At 46.9% G+C, this 23,485-nt stretch overlaps 1 protein-coding gene across 7 annotated transcripts in view; it reads right to left on the bottom strand.

The window, feature by feature from the left end:
• Window positions 1–23,485, bottom strand: part of nav2a (neuron navigator 2a) — a 70,556-nt gene that overhangs the window by 34,088 nt on the left and 12,983 nt on the right. For 4 of the 7 annotated variants that reach the window (XM_057012506.1, XM_057012516.1, XM_057012537.1 and 1 more), the window contains exons 2-10: window positions 18,895–19,012; window positions 16,817–16,869; window positions 9,853–9,925; window positions 9,280–9,511; window positions 9,026–9,082; window positions 8,008–8,141; window positions 1,270–2,473; window positions 219–328; window positions 29–137 (exon numbers count right to left, since the gene is read on the bottom strand). In XM_057012506.1, coding sequence (XP_056868486.1) covers window positions 29–137; window positions 219–328; window positions 1,270–2,473; window positions 8,008–8,141; window positions 9,026–9,082; window positions 9,280–9,511; window positions 9,853–9,925; window positions 16,817–16,869; window positions 18,895–19,012 — 2,090 coding nt within the window. Of the gene's footprint in view, window positions 1–28; window positions 138–218; window positions 329–1,269; window positions 2,474–8,007; window positions 8,142–9,025; window positions 9,083–9,279; window positions 9,512–9,852; window positions 9,926–12,146; window positions 12,285–16,816; window positions 16,870–18,894; window positions 19,013–23,485 lie in introns of those variants that run through there. The other 3 variants (XM_057012527.1, XM_057012554.1, XM_057012542.1) reach the window with 2 other exon arrangements.

Below are 23,485 nucleotides of genomic sequence, written 5' to 3'. Positions count from 1 at the left end.
CTCCATAAAATGCACATTCAGTCCGTACCTGTGTGTGACCTGAGTTCCCCGTAAGCTGGACATGGTCTCTTCCAAGTTTTGCCGCAGGTCAGCGATGTTTTTGACGGTGCGCAAACGCCTCGTCTCCGGGTCTTCACCTGACCGCCAGACAGAACAAAACTGCTTACGCGGACACAAAGGGGAAAGGGGCCACACGTGCAAAGACGGCAATTACGCACCAGAGAGGTCCTCGATGGAGAGCTGGCTGTTCTTGGTGAGGGAAACGTCTCCGCCGAGTCCTCCTGTACCTGTCTCCTCGTTTGGCGTCCCCTCGCCGTCTATTTGGGATCTGGGAAAACAAGTTGTGCAAGGGGATCAGAGAGGGAGGGGATTCCATTGATTGTGAATTACTGTGCATTTAGTGGGAACCTAATATTTAGAAAATATGCATGAAATAGGGATAAACCTGATTAAGCCTTAATTCTGCTGTTTCTGGTCTTGTGACCAGGGTCCAAACTGAAGCCTGCTAATCTCTGGATGCCAGCAATAATCGTTTTTGAATATATAAATCAGGGTGGTTTCCCTTCTGCCAGAGCCAGTGTTTACTGAGACGGCGGCGTTGACCCGGTCATGCACAGCTGCCTGATCCTGGACTTTGTCCTTGGTTAAACAGAACCAGGGTCACTTGACCATGAATCTGTCACAGGCACTATTTGATTTTTTTCTGTTCATTTGAAGATCAATATCTTTGTTTTATTGTCACAGATTTACTCTTACAGAGTGGGGAAAACAATAAAATAATACTGAAGGTGGCGGCTGGTTGGTTAGCTGCATGTCGGGGGGGGGCAGGAAAGTAATGACTGTGAGGGGCTCTTGTTCCTTATCACAGCGGGGTGAGACAGGGGTCAGAGGTCCACTTGCTCACATGTTGCAGGCACAGGTGCAGAGGACACACTTAAATATAAACAGGCAGGTTTTAGAATCCCCTGCAGGGTCACAACGCTGAAGGTTACATCCAAAGCTTATTTCCAAATGATGTGTCTGCTGTAATGAACTAAAATGTAAAGATTTTTCTTTAAAAAAAAGATCCAAATCTCAGCTTTGAGACTGATCTGAGAGCAGTCTACTAATATATAACCCATTCAAACATGATTCAAGGACCCTCCCACCTCCTGTGCAGGCCCCGCCCATTTCAGGTACAGCTGACTATAATATGGAGGGCGAGCTGTGTTGACCTCCCCGACTGTTTCATTCAACAAAGAAGATTATGATGAGCAGGTGTGGCCTCACCTGTACATGAACGGCGCCACGGTGGCCATGTTGGGGTGGCTGTGGTGCTGTTGATTCTGAGGTAGCTGCACGCTGATAGTGTTGCTGGCTGTGCTCTGTGTAGTGCCCCCTCCTGCCACCGGGGCGGCGCTGCTCTTTCCCTCTGTGGAGGCCAGACTGGACGTCGAGCTGGAGTGCCTACTGTCCCTGTCCCTGTCCAGAGGTCCACGGTGCGTGGACAGACCCCCTACTAACCGCATGCTCCGAGGCCTTTCCCCCGTCTCCTTCGCTGAGGAAGCTTTAGCTGCGACTCCTTGGGCTTTGCCTCCTGGCTTTGGTATTCCGCTGTGTGCTGGGGTGGAAGTGTCCTTTTTGGTCACTTTTCCACCCTTGGGAATGAAGCTGGTGATTTTAGAGGTCCTTTTTGTTGAGCTGTCAGTGTCTAAAGCAGCTGGTGCTACTTCCTCCTTAGGCTCCTCCCCCCTGAGCTCCATGTTTCTTTCACGCTTCCCCACCTCCTTGACTTTTTCCTTTCCTTTCTCCTTGTCCTTGTCACTGCCTTTGACAGAGCCCTTCTTAGCAGTCAAAGCTCTGCTGAAAGTGCGCTGGGCGATGCCCCTGAGGGCGATTTTGGGGCTGCTGGCCGTCGTGGAAACAGTCGTGCCTGCAGACGGGGCTGCACCGTAGGCCGTCCCATTGCTGGTCCCGTTCATTCCGGGCCGAACGTTGCCATCCTCCTCCTCCAGGGGGTCAGTGTTAGAGCCCGTTTCTGCCCGCTCCACCTGCCCTGCTCCAGGCTGTTTGGCCAGGCCAGCGTGATCAGTCTGTGCTCCGATTCCATTGGAGCTGGAGGATTTGGAGCCGCCTTTGCTGTTAAACAGCTTAAGCTTCTCCAGCATGGACTTCTGAGTGGCAGCCTTGGGGGCTTCACCTGCCACAGAGGCTTTGCCCGAGGCTTCTTTCTCCTGCTTGACGGACAGCATGGTGGAGGAGGGAGCAGAGGCAGCAGCGTGCTTGGAGCTCATGGACTTGCTCCTCCAGGGTTTGCCGTTACTGTTGGGCTGTGGAATAGCCGTGGTGGAGGAGGAGGAGGACGATGACGACGGGGGGGAGATCAGCCCGGAGGTAGCGGCAGAGATGCTGGTGGCGGAGCTGACGGTCACTGCAGATGACGGGACATGCTCGGTCGTCACACAAGGCTGCGAGGTCATCCCCTCCGAGGAGTCTGCAGGACACGGACATTTTAAACCAGAGCTTCTCATTTGCATGCAAAAAATCAAGAACAATATTTTAATATTATGAATTCTGGAACGATGTCCCCCGTGTAGGATGAATGTAGCATTTTCTGTGTTCATACACACACGGGGATGAGTGAGACTCTCCATTCAGTTTGATTTAAACACATCAGCAACGACTGAAGGGTAAAACCCTGGAATCAGCAGCATTTTCAGCAACTGAGCAAAACTTCAGAGGGAGAGCAAAGGGGAATAAAACACCAACACGGGCAGCAAAACATCCCTCTCACGCTTGTTATCTTTAGACGGATGAAGACCAGAACAAGAGGACGCTCATCCCTCTCGGAGAAAATGTGTGTATTGTGGGTGGTCTGTGCTGCATGTTCACTGCATGTGCATGGTTATTTTTAGCATTTGTTCCTCCATAAAACGTTATAATGGAAGCAGCTAATTCATGAGGGGTCCCTGCAAATTAATACAGGATCTGATGAAAACTGGTGTGACAGACGTTTTTATGCAAGTTTAACAATAAGAAAAATACGGAGGCTGAGCGCGACTCTTGGTTCACCCCACACAGAGTGTCCTTATAAGGGCCTGGAGGGGCCTGTGCTGGTTCCTTTACTGTCCTGCAGGCTGGGTACCAACACTGACAGCACTAACCGTGAGTGGAGCCCATCACAAACTGTTTACAGGAACAAAGAGAAGTGCTGTAAAGTCCTGCCAGCCAGGTCCCAGCAGGAACAACCTACAAGGCTTTGACTTATATGGGCTCTTTCTGCTCAGCTGCCCCCCCCAACCCCCCCCGATATAAAGATTCACTACCTCTTGCTGACAGGTCACTGCTGGATTAGAATCTTAAACCCTTTAATTCGGAGATAAAGTCCCGAGTACGCAGCCGCACTAAAACACTTTTACTGTTGGCTTCTATTTCAGATAAGGGAGATAAGGGAGTCGGGAGTAGCTCAACTTACCGAGAACTCACAGAGCAGCACTGAAAACCAGAGTTTCCAGAGAGACTCCCAGTTGAGACCAGTAAGATTTAAATAGTTTAAAACAACACTGATGGCCAATGAGAGAGAGAGTCAGAGCGCCTGTGCAGGGCTTAATCCCAACTGCTGCAGGCAGGCAGGCAGACAGACAGACAGGCAGGCAGACAGGCAGGCAGGCAGGCAGGCAGGCAGGCAGGCAGGCAGGCAGGCAGGCAGGCAGGCAGACAGACAGACAGACAGACAGACACACACACACACAGGCAGGCAGACAGGCAGACAGACAAACAGACAGGCAGACAGACAGGCAGGCAGACAGGCAGGCAGGCAGGCAGGCAGACAGGCAGGCAGACAGACAGACAGGCAGGCAGGCAGGCAGGCAGACAGACATTTGCCAGCACCGGCCAGGCTGTGACGCTGTGATGAGGAGGTGTAAAGACGTTCAAGTCCTCAACCATTTGGGCTTTGGGATGTTTCATCCTTTTTATTTTGCATAAAGCAATTTAAACTGTTGACATCGGAAATCGGACAGTCATTCCAAATGGACGACGTCTCAAACCTTTGAATGATATTCATGTTTATTAAGCTTTTCAGATTCTTAAACATTCACTTGTTTACCTCTTTTCCCTTCTGGCTCTTCACTTTATTTCATTTTACGGCTCCTTTCATGTCCTAATTGGAAATAAAGACTCACTCGCAGCCTCTCCTTTCTCTCCCTGTTTAGCGTTTAGCGAGAGCAGCCTGAAACAATGCAGCCATTAGGAAGTGATTAGAGCCCAATTAGCCGTGCTAGCAGTTAGCAATTGGGAAAGTGGGTCAGGTTGCTAATAGCCGGCTTCCTTTATGTTTCAGCTGAATGACAGGCGGACCTGCTGTGATTATGGAGCAGGCACTGAGAATAACTGGTGCAGCAGGTTTGAGATGAGCGACGCTTTGATGTGGGCCAACAGGCAGTCTATGCGGTTCCCTTGATTTGGGTCAGCTTGGATCTTTTTCTTTTTTTTCTTTTGAGTTGGGAAGGACACAGACAGGCCCTGCACACTAAGAGCTGGTCATTGTCGTGCCTGGACCCGGTGACCGGGACAGGACACGCTCCAGTTGAGTTGCTAAGGGGGCAGAAAGGTGGTCAATATTCAACGTGTTGGGATGAACTGGGCACAGCTGCAACTTTTCAAGGTCTCCAGCTCCGACTGATCTTAAAATCAGATTAACGCGTGATCGTGCTTTTGTGAGCTGAGCTGCTATTTTTACTTTTAAACTGTGCACTAGACTGCACTCACGTGTCTTGGCCAGACACAGAAACTGGTATATATTTGGATATATATGGTATATATCTGGCTCCATTTTCCTTATCAGCACTAACTGCACTTAATGAAGCTTGTTTCCCTCAAAATAAACACAGAAAGGTCCCAACATATTCAGAGAATGGGTCATTGACCCCACGACCCTTCGGAGCCTTGAGCCAAACCCTTGAATAAAAGCAGCTCTTTGCTTGCGGAAACATGCTGAAAGAATTTCACTGTTTGCAAACTGAACTGCTTAATTATAACGGTCAGAGTATAAAACTGGGAGCAGAAAATGACAGCCAGAGCCTCAGAGACCACCGCCGCTCTTCCTGTCCGACCCTCTCTCGAGAGAGTCTGCTGGGCTGCCTGCTTCTGTCCGAGCCCCCGATAATATCAGGGCACTTTAAATCAGCCAAAGTGGACCCAAAGCTCCCGTCACACGTGTGTGTTTGTGTGTGTTCCTGAACCTTGTTAATGGTTCTTCTTCCACCTTCTACCACCGAGGAAAAGTGTGCCAGCAGAGGTCGTCTGCCTCGGTCAACACGTCTCCGCATGCACGTCGGCTCAAGGTCAGTGCGGAATGTTTGTCATTCTCGCCAACTTCTAACGGCGTCTCTCCCAAAGAAACACACGCAGGAGCGAAACGTGACATTACCCTGGGCACAATTTCCTGCACGACACTCCTGAAACCACGTGTGAATGGAATTAGCGCTTAGCTGTCTGGGCGCCCTGGGTGCAGGTGCACGGCAGGTCTGTGGTGCGTCCGTAGTCATTTTTAGCAAGCGTGTCTGATAAAGCACTTGTTGCAGCAATATTGTGCACTGCCCCTTTAAATGACACTTCCCTCTGCAGAGCATCGCGACCACTCGCACACATAAAAACAGGCAGTAAATGCATTCGAGGTCACAGCGGCTGGCACCGTTTGGACCTCGGGCCACCGCCTGCCGCCCTGGTCACACACATCAGACGAAACCTTCTGAGTCTGTCGGCTAATTCAAATCTTTACTTACATGAATACGTCTTTGCTGCCACCATGAACACATATTTGCGCTGTAGAAACTAAGATGACAATCCTTCCTATTTGAATGGCAAATCAGGCTCAGATTTGGCACCATCTCTGAGGCTGCAGGTTTCTGCTTCCTCATCATGTCCCGTTTCAGAAGCCTCCTCTTTCTCTCTCCCTCGCTCTTTTCCTCTCCTCACTTATTGTGCTCGGAAAAGTGAGAGGGACAGCCGGCCTTTGTGTGGAGACCGAAACTTTTAAAAGTTTCTCCACATGAATTCACTCAAACAGTGACGCTGGAGCTCATCAGAAAGCTTTTCATTCAGGAAGAGCATCGAGCATTCAGAAACACACACACACGGATACAGTCGGAGCGCACACACAAACACACAACCACAGGTGCCCCCGGACCCTGTCACCATGTGTTAGGACAGAACAGGGGACAGGATTTGGGCCTGGTTGCTCACGCTGCAGCCGTGCACTAATGTGATTGCCTGCTGGTGTCAGGACCATTGACACAGAGCAGATCTGGTCCCAGAACACAGGCTGCAGGTGTGTGAGCCCCCCCGGCAACAACATTTACAAGTTTAACCACACATCTGAGGAGAAAAACACGCAAATGCATCATCTAAGGAAACGCAGCATGAAGAGAAAGCAAATTACCAAAGAATTCCACATTGGAGCAACAAAGATTTGACAGATCTGAATTCCTAACAGAAGAATTGAAGCAACCAAAAAAAAGACCCGCTGCTGTAAATACACATCTATAAAACTTTTAACGACCAACAACAAAAGAGTAAAAAAGAATCACCTGAATAAGCTGTACTTAACAGTAGTTCAACCTTATACACGTTAAACTTTAACCTGCAGAGTGGCGACAGGTGAGCTACAAACCTCATGCACGAGAGCTGCAGGGGTCCAAGAGGAAGAGAGACAGGAAGAAAAAACAGGAGGAGATGGACAGGAGAGGAGGAAGAGTCCCATACTACAGCCAACCATCCAGAGAGTGCAGCAGGAGGAGGAAGAGGAGGAGGAGGAGGAGGAGGAGTGTGGTGCCTGACTAAAGAGGAGGGGAGGGGCTTGGCAGCATGTAAAGCTCAGTGCGAGGAGGAGGAGTGTGAATATGATCGACTTCAGACACAAACATGCTAACATACATGTTTTTACCAGAGCAGAGCCCAGTTATTGATGAAAGAGTTGTGTATATTAAAGAAATGTCAGAGGACCTCACACAGGTGGCTTAAGCCAAGCTAAATGATGCTCACATTAGCTCAGCTGCATGTCAGGCTAAATACTGACAACCTCTCAGCAACTGTGAGCCAAAAAAAAGCCCAATCGTCCAACACTTTTTGCTCCGGACCACCTTCCGATTATTGAATTGGCCACCAGTCCAAATGAGCAGGAGACGGCCACTGATATCAGCACGCTCCTCAACTCTAAACAGAACTACATGCTAACTCCTGGCCACGTCTCAGCGGACCTTTTCATGAAAACGCTTGCTTGTTCTGCTCACACCAGCCATTGTCCAGGGAACCTTTTTATCTTCCCCACACACAGGAGAAGCCCTCCGCTGTGCTGCTAACAGTGGTGGCCCCAGTTAATTTGTCACTGTTTAACACACACTCAAACACACACCTCGTATGTCACCCTCTCTCTCTCTGTAGGCGGTCAGAATCCTACTCTAACAAAGGGTAATGAGTTTAGACTGAACACGGCCTATAAAAAGCTTTGTCCCACTGAGTTGTGACAGAAACTGTTTCAACATCTTTCTCCCGAATATATAAGTACAGTTCGTGTTCCGCAGGACACACGGGGAAACTTGAGCATGCGGATGGCAGAAACCAGGTCTGTACTTCGGTCTCGGCCTTCACGACCATGTTCTCAACACCAGTTGGACCAACTGTTGGACCATTCAGCAGATTCTTCGCTTTGGGATACCGTGAATGCTCAGATCACATTGTTCTCCAGCCTCTACAATCAAAAAGAAATCGTCCATGGGCCTCAAACACTAAGCAGAAAAGAACATTTTCATTCTAAGGTTGTTGGTCAACTTTAATGGTCATCTAAAGCAACTTTATAGAGTTCATACAAAAGTACCCAACCCAGAACTTCTGATTCAATGCACCGAAATTATCACATGTACAGAAAATCAAATACCTGCAAACCAAATGACGGCAGCTAACAGCAACTGTAGGTGGTAGCTACATGTTCCAAACCAAAAGTGTGTGCCTCAGACATGAGGGGCCTACCTCGGCTCGAGTGTGAGCTGGTTTTGGTCTTGTCGCTGAAGCCCTGGCTCCGGCGGTTCCCAGCAGCGCTAATCGAGCCTCTTGAAGGGACATCACTGCCGGCAGTGGACACCCTCGCCGAGGGGCCGGGAAGTCTGATGGAGGGGGTGGGTTTAACTTTAAGTTTATGACAGATTAAAAGTTTTTAAAAAAGGGTTAAAGAAATCATTCATCATTCTTCTCCTTCCACCCTCTTCATTAAACTGAAGAGAAACATCCATGTCTAGACACTGAAAGCACCGGGGAAGGAGCTGGCTGTGCAGTGGCCACAGATTACATGTTAGATTCCTAAATTTCCCCTCCACTACGTTCAACAAGCAGTTTATTAAAAATCATTGTCGTACTGTGGCTCATTGTAAAAAGCGTCGTCAAAACACAAAGTCATTCTACACAGTGGCCACATGGTGGTGCCATTGCACTGCGGCTCAGGAGATTCAGGGATGGGAACGTGCAAAACTACATTTTAAATCCAATTTTGAGGTGTACCATCACACATTACTGCACTGCATGCAAGATGAATCAATATGTTTATTATGAAATACAAAAAGGAAAAATCTGAGCAACAAATGCACAGACTGTCTAGGTGTTATTTATAAAGTTACATTAAGGGGAGACGGGAGTGCTTGTCAGGCTTACATACACACAACCACACGCATTTACTTAAGGGTTATCTAAAGGTCCTTCACAGTCCATTTAGCAAGCTTGTCAAATGAGGCGCACTGCCAGACAAACGGGGAAGTCCGAAAATGGAGCCCAGAGCTTTCGTTTATGTCTGCTTAAGGCTACCATTCATGCATATTAGATAGAGTGGTAGAAATTGCCCTTGATCACTGACAAAGACACAGCATGAAACTCATTTCAGTATGTCAGAATTGTTAGCCATCATTAGGGGCAATTACTAGTTCCAGGAATGGGGAGGGAAGGAAGTGAGGTGAAGGAAAGAGAGGAGCAAGAAATGAGACAGGCAGAAGGCGCTGACCTAGAGGTCTTTTTCTGACCCAGGGAAAACTTGAGAAGTTTACTCTGAGAGCCATCCCTAAAGGAGAAGCACATAAAATGGCAGAGGAGAGAGAGGTCAGATTTACAAATGACAGGAAGTGGGAATGTGAAGATTGAGGTGATCAAATGAGGGATTAGCTCAGCAGAAACGAGTGAAGAACTCGGACGAACCCATTCACCCAGACTCAAGGTCAAGAGTTCAGAACCTGTCTGAACGGACCCGTCCTGCCTCACCTGGACTGCATCTCGGCCTGAGCTGCTGCTTTCTGGGCTGCGGTGGCAGACGTCCCATGCGGAGCGTGGCCGAGCTGTGCCGGGGAGCTGCTCTGGTGGCTCAGCGGAGGGTGGGAGCTCTGGGGCAGGTACGGCTGCGAGTTCTGCCGTTGGGCCTGCTGCTGCTGCTGCTTGAAGCGGGACAGGCTGAAGAAGAGGCCGAGGATGGCTTTCAGATTACCATTCCGGATCTCTGCGTGTCAGGAAGGACAGTAGTAATCATCATCAACCATAATAATAACCAGAATCATTATAGGAAAGAGCGTGCACACACACACACGCACTCACACACACTCACACACACACATTTGAAACCTTTCAGATAAGCTATATCACTGGAAGGTTTTAATCCAGACAGTTTGGATCAGTAGTTTTATGTAAATTATGATGTTGTGGTTGAGGGTACTGGTCTGTGTCCTGGGAAGGTTAAGATAACACTGTTTTGATGCAGCCAGGACTGGTCTGGTCTGGTCTGGTCTGGTCTGGTCTGCCTCTCTGCCACCAGTAAGAGCTGCATGCAGGAGCCCAGCTTACCTTCCGCAGACAGACCCTGGGTGTTGATTCCTTTGGCTGCCAGGAACGTGAGGCAGGCGTCGATGTTCTCGATCTGGACAAAGGGACACAGATGCAGCTGTAAGACGCTCAACATTTGCATCTACGTTTGCATATTTGAATAATATGAGAGGAGCCAACTGCTCTGCAGTGGGAGACTCCTCCTCGCGATGGCAGGATGATAAGTGAAGTTTTCGGCACTAAATATACAAAGGAATCTTGAACAGTACAAAAAAATAGACTAATCTACAGTGCTATGAAAGCTGGCAGCCCGGGCAGACTGCTGAGCTGTCGCTGGACGGCCAGGATTGGATTTGAGGGGCAGACCGGCTTTGTTTAGAGCCCATTATGCAGCGAGCCTACTGCCTGGCACACGTAATCACAGAGTAAACTAAATAAAACAAGTCACCCGGCAGATGAATGGGCCATCCCAGTTTACTAACTGTTGTTTTCAGAGAGCAAACACCCCACGAACAACAGTAAAAGATATCAATATGGCACAGCTGTTGCTTTCCAGAGCGCGTACAGGGGATGGGGCGGGGGGGGCGGGGGGGCGTGCAGTTAAGTCAAGAATTGACTGTTAAATGGGCATTTAAAAGCATTTTACAGTATGTGCAAAGGTTAAAGTGCTACTAAATCTTTTACAGCGTGACGTTCATTTCCAGTGAGTGCAGATTTATAACAGCAGGACGAACCTGCCACATTCTGCTGCTAGAGGTGGAACACATGGGAAGCACGTCCTCCGTAAGAGAGACCGGTGTGGGCCGTGAGCAGGAGGGTCCCGCTCACTAGAGATTCATGATATCTTTACACTAAATACACACCCACTATATATAACTGACCCACAGCTCCCGCTGCCGGTTCCCTGTCAGGGAGCGTGTGGGTCTGTGGTGAGGTGAAAATGTCTTCAGATCCTGGCGACAGAGCAACAGCGATCCACCAATGTTTCCAAATCAACCACAGTCTTTACAGTAGATCCAGTATAATTCCACTCCACCAGCACTGGTTCCCCGGTGTTGATCATGTTTACCTTTAATAGACAGTCGACCACTTGCATATTTCTATTCACTGAAATGTCAAAGCCTAAAGACAGACAAACATGTTCCTGGTTCTGGGATCGATGGACTAAAACCAGTGCAGATCTTCACATCTACCGACACAACATTAACCCACATTATCATGAATCAATTTCTGTTTGATTGCTCCCGATTTGACCTTTGATATCAGCAGCACGTCTCAGCCTGAGCTTTGTTGACGTCCAATTTTCTAGGGGGTCACAGAGTTAAAGCAGCAGTGCAGCTCTTGCCGTCATTGCCGTGACCTCTGACCCCAGAAACAGCTGCCGGAGGGGCAGACACGCTTTTCAGCTGAGGAGATGCGGCAGAACATGCAGGAACAACGGGAATGTAGAATATGGCCCGATACAAATACCAGCGCTTAAAAATAAACCTCTGTGAAATATACCCCCCACACCCCCCACACCCCCCACCCCGAGTCTTTCTCCCCTCAGATTAAAACTCTTCTGAGTAGCTGACTAAACTGTCCCAAATTCCCGGGTGCAGCTGAAGGGAAAACAGCAGCCGCCTGCAGAAATGCTGCTTCGTTTATAAATGTCAGCCCGTCCCCGCCGAGATGCTCCAACCCCCCCGCCCGGACACACTCGAACGTTTTGCTATCAAACCTTCAGGGGACCGAGAATTTCAAGTGAAGTTCTCAGAAAGAAACGTCGCTGTTGGGATCTCCAGGTTCCTCCATGCTGAAGCTTCCATGGCTAATGGCAGAAACATGGACCCAAGCCTCGATCTGGGCCAAGGATTTGTCCAACAAACGCGCAATAACAATAACACAAACATTTCAGTGGGACAAAAAGCCACATACGCTACAGAGAAGTGTTTTAAATCCCAGCCAAATGGGGCATTTTTCCTTTACAAACTGGGAACAGGTGAACATGCAAATATGGAAGGTGAGGGGAGACGTCAGTGCAAACGTCTGTCCATCATGACTGAGGACAGAAACTATTGTCGAGAGATGAGGAGGACACATAAAAATGACTCTGAGCTGCTGCTCACTGGTTTCCCTGGTCACTGGTTTCTTTACAAAAGCAATTTAAAAAGAAACAAAAGCCTTAAACCTGTCTGTTAGCATGTTCAGACATTTGTCACTGTGGTCCACGAACAATCATCACACGCCTGTCACAGTGAATTTTAACAAGTTCTCAGGAGCACAAACCGTGAAGCAAGTCAACCTTAAAAAGGAGAAGCACTCCTGAGACTCACAACAAAAATGCCTTTCACCGAGCTGGGAGAGCAATCCGCTCCGGTTGCTGTCTCACGCTGAAGAACGCCGCCGCTCTCCTACCTGCCCGGCCGGGTGATCCGTCCCTGCCTCAGCTTGCACCTCTATCATTTCCTGCTCTGGTTCCCAGCAGCAGCGTGCAACCACCAGCCTCTGAGCAAACACTTCCTCCCATCACACACACGCTACTGTGATGTGTGTGAGTGTGTGTGCGTGTGTGTGCGTGTGTGTGTGTGTGACTGATTGAATGAGAGAGAGAGAGCGAGAGAGAGAGAGCGAGAGAGGACGGGCTAGAGAGAGGGAGGGTGCATGTCTGAAAACTGATAACTAAGCATGCGGCTACCAATCACAACATATAAAGTACACAAGTGAATAACAAAAAGAGATCCCATCAGTGGTCTCAACCACTGCTGAGTGTTATTTCAATCAGACAAGTGAGATTTTAGGACTCATCATCTGGCCTTTGTCCATTTTATCAGACACCTGTGCCTCTTGTTTCTGCTTCTAAATGACGTTATTGTGCACTCTGCAACACGGGTGGACAATAAACGCACAACCTTCGACCTGGTAATCTGGAGGTCACATGACTGAGCTTTTAGGCTGAACAAAGAAAGTTTGAGGGGAGAAACAGAAGACCAAAGACAAATGAAGCAATCTTTGCCTTTATAGATCATCAACACAACACTTTAAACATGGCATATAATAAAGAGCCCAAATTTATAGTGCAGACGTCACACTTTATGACATCAGCGGCTATTATCATGACTCACCTCTAATATAAAGCACTGTTTTAATTTACGTGCAATCTAAGGCAAACTAGGTCAACAATCATGTCACCATTTTATTGCATTGGTAGATGTGGAAAAAGGAGGCATGTTAACAAGTGTGTTAGCATATAAACGAGGGTAAAAAGCTTAGATATATTAAAAGTGGTTCATAATATGTGGAAAACTGTGTATATCAACAAAAATATTTAGGTCAGGTGATGGTGATGCTCTGATGCATCAGGAAATACTGGATTCATTTAGCAGATGAAGCTAATTGCCCGCAGCAGTTAGTCATTTGATGCTATGAGAGTGGAATCTCATGGAATCCGCCCACGTGGCCGTGCTGCCTCTGTAGGGCTTCATTCGCAGGAGTATTGACGGATAACAGCAACCAACTTTGCCTGTTGAACATAGAGAATTACCTCCCAACAAATGAAATGACTGTCTGCTTTGACGAGCATAACCCAACGTCCTGCGGCTAGGCTAACGTTGTCTCGCTAAGCTGTGCACAGAATAATTAAGATGCTTCGGTTTGTCCTCTAAAAACCTTCCACTTTCCAGAAGGAATATGCAAGAACAAACAAGGTCACATTTTTCCCAAGACTGAAGAAATGCCTGGGCTTTATAAATATAATAATTTCTTCCCCAATGAGGACATTTAAGGAGATACAAGCATGTAAATCTGGATGAATGTTTACACAAACATGTTGGTCATGATCACGTGATCAGCTACTAAAACCAGCACGTTTGTTGCCGTTCTGGGTTATATTACTGTTCAGATGATTCTTGCTTTTTGTGAGTCTGTCATGTGATGACCCACAGACGCACTTGTCACATCTATATTTCTCCCACTCAGCAGACATCAGCTCCTCCTGATCGAACATTAAACCCATTCGATGAATCATGAGCGCATCTTTTGCTCTCTGCTTTCAGTGATCTTGGCTAAAGATCCCCGTGTGAAGGGACCCGGGTAAGCTCTGGGTGTGTTCTCATAAAGCACCTGAAGGTTAAAGCTCTATTGTCAGAGCAGTTTAACACACAAGCTGCACCAGCTTTCTGCTGGTTTTCTGATCTTATTTCTCTCTTTGCAGCAGGAGGTAATCTGCAGGCTGAAAAACCAGTCGAGCAAGATGGCTCTGAACACAGGTGCTTATTTAAGCAAGTGTTAATGGAAATATAAACTCCTCTCATGATGAGATCTACAGTGCTCATCTTACTCAAGAAGGAGTTACGCGATCCTCTGTACAAAATCCTCAGGGATGGACTTGGGAACTCCTGGAGTCTGTACTTGGAGGTCTGTAAATTTGCCATTGCTGCTGATGTTGCTGGCTGAGGTGAAATGCATTGTGGGATACCGAGGCACGCGTAATGCATACCTGATACAACGGGCATTGCAAGGACACAACCAAGGACTTGGAGCACACTTGTTTCCCAAGACCCATCGAGAGTACACAAGTACAGACAAGTGCACACAGTGAGAAACAGCACTACTTTACCTTTAATGCAGTTCTGATTGAATACACCCCTCAGAACGCCAGATTCTCAGACAACGAGAGAATGGGTTCATGGCAACTGCAACTGTAACACGGCAGAGCTGTGGCCCAGCATGCACCTCGGTTAGACCATTACATAGCCAGTATGGTACGTATGTGATGTCCTGCCTTTTAAAGATTGGAGTATTTCACACCAGCTGGAGGTTTGGACATGCAGGATCGTGACATTTGTAAGTGACCGTCACTGATGTTGGCGTGCGGGGGGACATTCTCGCCCTGCATACTGATGACGGACACACCGGCAGTGACATTAGACAACCTGATCCATCACCCGTTTCAGTAATAATAGTAAAGACAGTAAATGTTCTGTTACTGTCCTTTAAAAGCAGCAGCAGTGTGGACTCTGGCAGGTCTGGCTGGTTTCCCAGTTAAGAAAATAAAATCCCATCACTTCATAAGGTTTTTAGTGAGGAAGTTGGAACAAAACAGCCCAGGTGTGTTTAATGTGTGTGTCTTGCATCCTGTGTAGTTTCAGCAGCTCAGTGTCAAATCAAACTCTAGCTCACACACACACACACACACACACGCGCAGAGACACACACAAACACACACGCTGGGTGGTTTAGTGATGACCTGACGGTAGGGTTCCATTTAACGAGAGTGAGACAGTTGTAAAAGCAAGCTTGGTAGCCAGCATGCTAATTAGCTAGTGCAGAAAGAGATCGGTTTCCTCCATGCGTGGTGCTCAGTTGAGTGTTTATTAGTTCAGAAGGTTAAGTTAAGTGTTGGTTTAATTGGCAGCAGCTCTTGGAAGCTTCTGGAGGTTTGAAAGCAGTGAAACATAGCTTAGTTAAAGTGGCCGCTCTGGCTCCAAACCAGCTGTGAGCTGATCTCTCGTGACCGTAGTGTGTTAGTGTTTGTTTGTGTTTGTTTTGACAGTGATTCAACCCACACAGCACACATTTGCATAATGGCTGTGGTTCCACCTGCCCTTAGCGCTGCTTGACTGCTTCAGATTTTGCCGCAAAGCTGACAAACCTACTGAGATTATGCACAAAATCCATAAATACTCACAAACGCGCAAATCTGAGCTTATCCAATGCTCAATAAAGGCCATTCTGACAGCCATTATGCAATTAACAATGTCACAAAGAACACTCTTTGCTGCATGACTGGCAAACACCATTAGCAGAATCACAAACGTAGAGTTGTAATACAGAAGACGTTTATATTGGTTTTTTAATGTGTTAAAGTTAATGTGGAGGCGCGGTCAGAGGTTTAATGTAAGCAGGGCTACACCTGATCATGCCAGCCCCCCCAAACCAGGCTGGACAAAGTGGTTTGGAGTCCTCGGGACCCAGGAGTCTCAGAGCTCTGATGCTTTAAGGATCAATGTCTTATTTTAATTTTACAGAAATAAGCAGGACGCCAATAAAACCACCTGGAATTATCTTTAATTTATGTCATATGACAGAATTATGCATCGCTGTCGATAGAATCATGGTGAATTCAGCCAGAGGATGTAAAAAAAACAAAACAAACCACTAGATATGGGGCCATTGTTGCATTCAGAAGACAAAACTTTAGATTGCTCACTTAGTGGGAGCCAAACTGCAAAGATCCCGGCTGCACCTGAGCTCGAGACTTTCTATTTTACTATTATTTTAGAGTTCAAAGCATCTGCACAGAAAAATGGCAGCAAAGAGAAGAGATTGCTGCAATTTAAATAAACCAGGCCGTGCTCTTGAGCATGGCAGTAAAGGTATTGTAATGAAGGGACGGGGGATCAGCTGTGCCTCCAGCTCCTCCTCAGTTGTTAACTATGGGCGTGTTTCTCTCTCTCTGGTGCTTTGAGAGGCTTCAGCGTCTGGCTGGTGGCCAGAAATAGCCCCATCAGCTGGCACACTGGCCCAATTTACGACCCTACGCATTCAGCCGGGGGCAGCCCCGCCACAGGGCACCGTCGGCTGGTTTCCCGCAGAGGAGACCAGACTGTGAAAACAGTGGAATGCCACCAGCGCCGTTCCAAAGGTGACGACACGTCCGTACCTGCCGCCTGCCAGAAGTCACATCATCATCATCGCTGCCTCTAAACGCTTCACTTTCTCATCCGTCTCTGCACGTGTAATCAGACTGACCAAAACCAAAAGTCTGAGATGCTCCGACTGAGCGCCAGCTTCCAGAAGCCTGAGCCAGACGTTAGAGAGACGACAGCCCGCGCCACCGCTCAAGTGAATATAACTGAAGGAGCAAGCTCCATCTACGACCACTCACAAATGACTCTGGCATGAGGAGACATCAAAGAGGGGCGTTACTTCTCACTCACACTCACACGCACACACACAATGCATTTCACAGCGGTATGCCATAACAAACTCAAAGCTCACTCACCATCTGAGAACGGCTCTTGGGGCAGCCATTGATGTCGTCAATCTTCTCATTGGCTGAGGACAGACAGAAAGAGGTGGCAGAGGAGAAGAGTTAAAAGAGGGCAGGATGAAGACTCTTTCCAGGCCTGTTTGCTGAATGTAATCCCTTTATCAGTGTGTGTGAACCAGGCGGAACTGGCCGACTGACTGACTGAGGAGAGCGGAGGTGTCCGTGCCGGTGACTGCACCCCCCCCCCCCTCACCCTCTCCCCTACTGAGACTTGAAACAGTATCTGGTCACGGCAAATGGGACACGCGGCCATTGGGGGCCCGTCTGGGATGTGTGTGTGTGGTGTGGAGGATTCCTCCCGTCTATTAGAGGCCCAGCCCAGAGCAGCTGAGCCACTGCAGCTGACAACTGTGCCAACAGCATCAGGAGGCTGACTGAGGCCCACGGTGCAGCTTCACCACAGGACCACTGCAGCGGCCACGCTGGGAGAAAACACCCCTGTCAGGTTTACGTCAACACAGTGTGTGTGTACACCCCTGCCAGGTGTGGATACACACTGCGTTGATGTTCAGATTACTGGAGCTCTTTCACCCTGTCTTTCAATTGCTAAATTAAAGAATGTATGGAAAAAATGTGCATTTCCAGGAATGAGAGTGAAGATGACTTGTGAGTTAAGGATTCGTGTCACAAGAAAGGAGAAGTAGCACAATAACACAACAAAATATTGTTTTAATTCTTTTAGTCCTGGGAGTATGTGACTACATTTCACTGCTAGAAGCTCGGCTAACATATCTAAATCCAGGACACGTGTCCATGACTCCACAGCCGAAAACACTTTCATGAATGCAGGATTGTTGCAGGAGATTTGCGATTATGTAATTTGACTTTCTCATATTTTCCTGGCAGCTAAGGACAACATTTAGTAACATTTGGTAATTCAGCATGTATTTCAGAACGTAATTCACAGCTTTTTAAAAAAAAAAAAAAAGCATCATTAAGTGCTGTCTTTCATATTTATGGTCAATAATTAAGTCAAGCTTAACAAGAAAACCTTTGTGTGTTTTGCAGTTATTGTACGTGAAAAAAGTGAAACTAAACACATTTGTTAAAACATTCAACATGCAGAAAACTTGAAACCAAAGGACCCTGAAATCAACGGAGGGCAGTTCGAATCCAGTATAAAAAGATATAAGAGGAGGAGGAAGAAGAGGAAGGACCTCTGCGAGATGAAGAAAACTCCCCCTAGTGTCAGAAAGCCTCGACAAACTCCTAAAGAGGCTGCAGAGAACAGTGAGATTCTCTGCAGGAGCTATAAATCTGGGAGACGAGCAGGCAGTCAGGAACACGCCGAGTCACCAGTCAGCTGGTGTCAGCAGAGTTCAGCCTCGGGGCCGTCGGCACACGAAACGACCTTCTGGCGACGGCCAGAAGAAATGACAGGACGGAGACGAGTGTGTGGGGTCCAGACTAGTGACAGAGCACAGCTGGAGCTCAGCCTTCAACCTAAGATTCAGAGTGACACAAGGATCAGGTCCAGCTTCTGCGTCAACCCCAAAACTGTGCGCATGTTTGGAACTGAGCAACATCTAAATATGACAAATATGAAGCAGCCTTGTATAAAACCGCCAGAGCTTCTTATTAACGCATCATAAAAGATTGATTAGAAAAAAAGCCCAGTTGTGTCTTTTATGATTCTGCATTTTCATCCCTGCGTGTTGTGTTCAGGGACCTTCAGTTTAAAATGCACAAAAACTCATTTTTTTTGTCTGAGGCTAATTTTTCCCGAGTAAACAATCCTTTAAGGAGAAACAGAAAGTATTTTGTCCCGATTCAATCAGCACCCTGCTGAAGGAATCTATTCAAGCCTGCATAAGTAGATGAGTTTTGCCAAACTTGTGCTGAACCTTACATAATTATATCAGATAATAGAGTTTCATTTTGCAGCAGTTCTAGAAACAAGAAGCTCTTGTTATTTGATAATTATGCAAAAAGTTGCCATAAAGTGGTTAAAGGTTATTAAGTATCCAGTGGTGTGATTCACGTAGAAAACAACCATGCTGACCTCGGATGTGTGTGAAGGGTTTCCTTACCGACGACCTGGATGATTTCGGCCAGCAGCACTCCGTCCGTGACGTCGGTTTGTAGGTCCTTGATCAGGCGCTTGTGTCCTGACTTGGCAAGGTAGTGGTTGGCCCAGTCCGTGTAGATCTGCAGCCAGACGCAAACACGACGTTTCAGTCACAAACGGGCAAAAAAACCCAAATCCAAACGGGGGTGACCCCCGGAAGGGTCATCCACGCGTTTCAAACTCTATAAACACTCAAAAAACCACAAAAGGTGTGAATGAATGTGGCAAATTTACAACTAATAAAATAAGAGGATGGCTGAATGGGAGCGGAGGAGTCCTCTGTCTTTTGTTGGGGCTCCGATCTGGCATAGATCCGCATGGTATTCAAATTGGGGCCATTGTGCTCAGCCGGGGCATTCATCTCAGAACGCAGGGCGGCTGTTTTCAATGGGCCGCGCTGACATCACTCTCTAGGGATAGAAAAGACCCTTCTCTGCCCGGTGGGGCAGACGAGAGGGGGGAGCAGAGCAAGCATCTGAATAATCTGAATAGCTGCCATCGTAATTAGTGGCCAAACTCTCTGTTCACTCCCTCGGATCAAGAGAGTTTCTATTTTGGGTGGGCTAAAAAAAGGCACCGAAATGGTTGAGGAGAAAACGATAAAGACAAAGTTATTTTTAAGAGTTGGAAAAGAACTGTCTGGATCTACAGCGCAGTCTGTTTAACGGTGTCAGATCAGAAACGTGAGACAGCTCGGCTAAATAAAGACGTCCCTCACAAACTGCCGTGTCAGAGCGAAGACGGCAGGAAAGACGGTCGATGTGTCCGAGCAGTGACATCTTTAGTGTCCTGGAACCCAGACAAAGATCAGGACCTATACAGACATGTTACACGCACCTTTTCCAGGCAAAAATACTTTCCAGATCGCTCCCATTCGAACTGTCTAATCTGCACAGGCGGGAAGCTGAAGGGTTAATGATGACATCACACCAAATAGACCCAAAGAAGAGACCAACGAAGTCGGCAACAGACTAAGAAACGAGTATTTTTGGTAACATTCTTGAGCATGGAGACACAATACGCACGGCAAGGTGTATGACACCGCGGTGACCCCCGTCTCTTTGTGTTTGCACAATAAACAGATTTAGGACCAGCTTGTGGGATGAATCATTGTTCTCAGAACTTCCAGCAGGTGTGTGCACTTCAAACGCGCGCACGTCCACCGATCTTTACGCACAAGCTCAGATGCAAAAGGTTTACAAGAGTACACGGCCACATATTAAACACAAAGAGCCTCTGAGTGACATTTTAAACCGCTGAGGCTGCATACCCAAACACAAACGCACAGTTAAAAGACTCTTGAGTGAGGCAGAGCTTTCAAAAAAAAAAAAAAAAAAGCCTCCGAGCTGCAGGATTAGTCTTTATCCTTTCCATTCACACTCTCAGCTGGACAGAGAGAAAAGGAAGTGCAGCACTGAGAGGCTTTTGTGCATCTGTAAGCTTTCTTTGAAGTAGTTTGGGGCAGGTAAATTGAGGGTTTTTGGAGCGTTATTAAAATGGAGGTGAAATGGGTAGATGTCAGATACTGGGGCTGGGACGACAAAAAGAAGGTCAAACATCCGAGGGTCAACAGAGGGGCGGGGAGAGGGAACAAAAGGTTACGGTAGTTAGTTTTAAAGTTCTGGAAATCAAACACATCCAATATCTCTGGTGTCTTTAGCCTTAATGTAAAAAAGAACACTTTTGGATACAGCAGTTTTGGTGTTTAATGCCAAAATAATGGTATCTTGAGACTGCAACACTTTCAAAGTCCAATAAAAGGTTTTGTAGTAGTTTGTAGTTTTGTCAGAACTGTAAAATGAGTCATTTATGTAGTAAACAAACAAGATTACTGGTGATTTTGGAGGAGGTGGAAAATAATCCAACAAAAATGACTGTGTTCACATTTATATTACAAACTTCAGCTAGCTAACAGCAGTTATTGCTGACGTACACAGAGGCAGAGGCACAACTAACATCTACTTGTCCACACTCAGGCTGCAAACATCAGCACCAGCACATGATGCACCAACATCCTGGATATCATAGCTTCAGTGTTGTGCATAAGCACATAGCAACAGCATCTCATCAACCAATAAACTTTTTAAAGCCTCGTTTTTTTTAGGGCATATTGCGCCCTCTACTGGTTAAAGCCTAAATTAACATATTAACTTTAATTGCTAAAATATATATTGGTCATTGATTTCAGTCACATTTTAATGAACAACATGGGCTTTAAAGATCTCTGCTGCCTTAATAGTTACTACAAATCCATCAGACTGAAATGATCTGTCGCTGCAGCAACAGGAGCTTCTGCACAAGAACAAATATTTTAATGAACATTCAAATTCATAAATGACTGAGAGGTTGATAATATCACACCTCCAGTTGAATTCATGGAGTGAAAGTGTAAAGCATGAGATCATCATCTCATGGGACCCCACAATTGGGGCAATTACAGTGTCGGGTCAACTACTGAGGACTGTAAGGTTTGTTGTCGGGAAGAAAAACTATTTAGAAACCAACACCTCTAACACCAAGTTTTCCCCTCCATGGTTTTGCCCGTGGAGCCACACTTACAAAGACACACTGAGAGGTCACTGTCATCCAAACTGATCTACTATAGTCACAACCAGGGGAAAATCCCTTCCCACAGGATTGACAGGGTGTCTTTTTTTGGGAGTTGTAAACTGGAACCAGTGTCACGGACATTCCTGTCACCAGAGAAGGCAACACGACACCGCCTCATTCGCTCTGAACATGTCGTACGTGACCTGTTGACCCCATTGACCTTGAGCTTTGGCAATTAGTCAGCAGTAGAAATTAAATCTGGAAACTTGTGCAGGTTTAATATTGACCCTGAACACTGTAGCCACAACATTAGACAACTCAGGTCAACATGGCAACATGATACGAAAGTAGACTTTGCTACAAATCTGTGTTGGCGTCCAGCAGAGAGGTCTCCAGTGGACACTTGGATGGAATAAATGGAAGCATGATATATAGATAGAATCAGTAATCAATTTCAAAGTCACACCATGAGAAAAGGGGTAAAACTCCAAAGGAGACGATGGGGCCACAGTTTATATTTCACAAAGGCTGAACTTAGACTTGTAAAAAACAAAGCCAGAAAAGACCTGACGATGACTTCAAAGCATGTTTGAACACACATGTGTGCCCACACAGTAACAGCCTATTAAAGCCAGTCAGTTCCTCAAAGCTTGTGATAAGTGAAGATGAGTCACTCGTTCACACAGCTGTGTCTTTTTTCTCCTTTCACGCAAACAACTCAGCCTCTCATCCAGTTTTCCTCCTGCGCTCGTCTGCTGAGTCACAGAAGCGCGTGATGAACAGAGACCATCATACAGCGCCGGGTCAGATGGGGCAACATGCTGGGTGCTGCCCCTGAACTGAACCGGACTTTCTGGAGTAAAAATAAGTTTGGGTGAGTGAGCAGCAGGTGCAGTCCGAAGCTGAGCAAAAGTCATTTCTCTGTATTTACTGGATCACCTTCCTCTTTAATCTGCTCTTATTTTCTGCATCTTTTCATTTATGAAATGTGGAATTTTGGGTTCACTGTCATTATCATAAGACAAGGATCAGTAAAAGTTGCAGTAACAACCACAAGCTCAAAATATCAGTGCCAGACTATGATTAGAATCGGATAGTCTCGTTAGTCTTCTTTCAACATCTGTATCTGGATAAATGACTTGGTGATTAAATTGCACCTGCTGTTGTCAATCAAAGAGGATCTGTAGTTCGAAAACATAATTAACTTTTTTCTTTGTGTCAAATCCCATCTTGTAGAGTGAAATGCAGCAAAGATATTCACAGTTATGTCCCATAATCTCAGACTTGTATTATGTTACATTTTCACACACATCTGTCAGGTTCTGCATCTTGAACCCTGCAGAACTCAAACCATGAGTAGATATGGATCTGATGCATTTCTCCTCCTCCAGATCACCGGTCCAGATACAGATTTATTTTAAATCCCTGGTGAAGATGGCTGGTTTTCTTTTGAAGTTCAAATATGTAAAAACCACCAGTTCTCACCACCAGCAATACTCACATATACAGTACATCCAAGAAGCAATTTTGTTGATAGCTTCAGGCCTATTAGCCTTATTACCTTCAGGGTTCAGTAAGCCCCCTAAAAAAGTGCTGCAGTTATCCTGCCATTATGAAGTAATCGCCCAACATGAACAAGGACTAGAAAGAGAAACCAGCAGGAGCTAAGCTGCTGTAAAGTGCTATCTCTCACGAGAAGCTTTCATGGGATCTGCTTCTGAACGTGCGCCGATAACACCTCTTTCGAGGCAAATCAACCTTGCCAACATGGAGCTAAGAGGTGGTTAAGATGATGGACTCTCAGCGACCACTGTTAGACAGCTAAATTCTACCTGGGATGTTCCTGGAGGGCTGACTAGAAGCACTAGAGGTACTTTTCTAATCACCACAGAACTACTCCTAACACCACCATCAATGTCTTACCACTTTGTAGCTGCTGCAGGAGAAGCGGCTGAGGCTCCTGACCGGCACCTTAAGGCCGCCACACTTGGGCATGATGTGGG

The sequence above is a fragment of the Takifugu flavidus genome, chromosome 2, assembly GCF_003711565.1.
Source record: "Takifugu flavidus isolate HTHZ2018 chromosome 2, ASM371156v2, whole genome shotgun sequence".
In the NCBI taxonomy this organism is placed as follows: domain Eukaryota; kingdom Metazoa; phylum Chordata; class Actinopteri; order Tetraodontiformes; family Tetraodontidae; genus Takifugu; species Takifugu flavidus.
The sequence above is the reverse complement of the archived record's forward strand: the minus strand, read 5'-3'. Positions and strand labels throughout refer to the sequence as shown.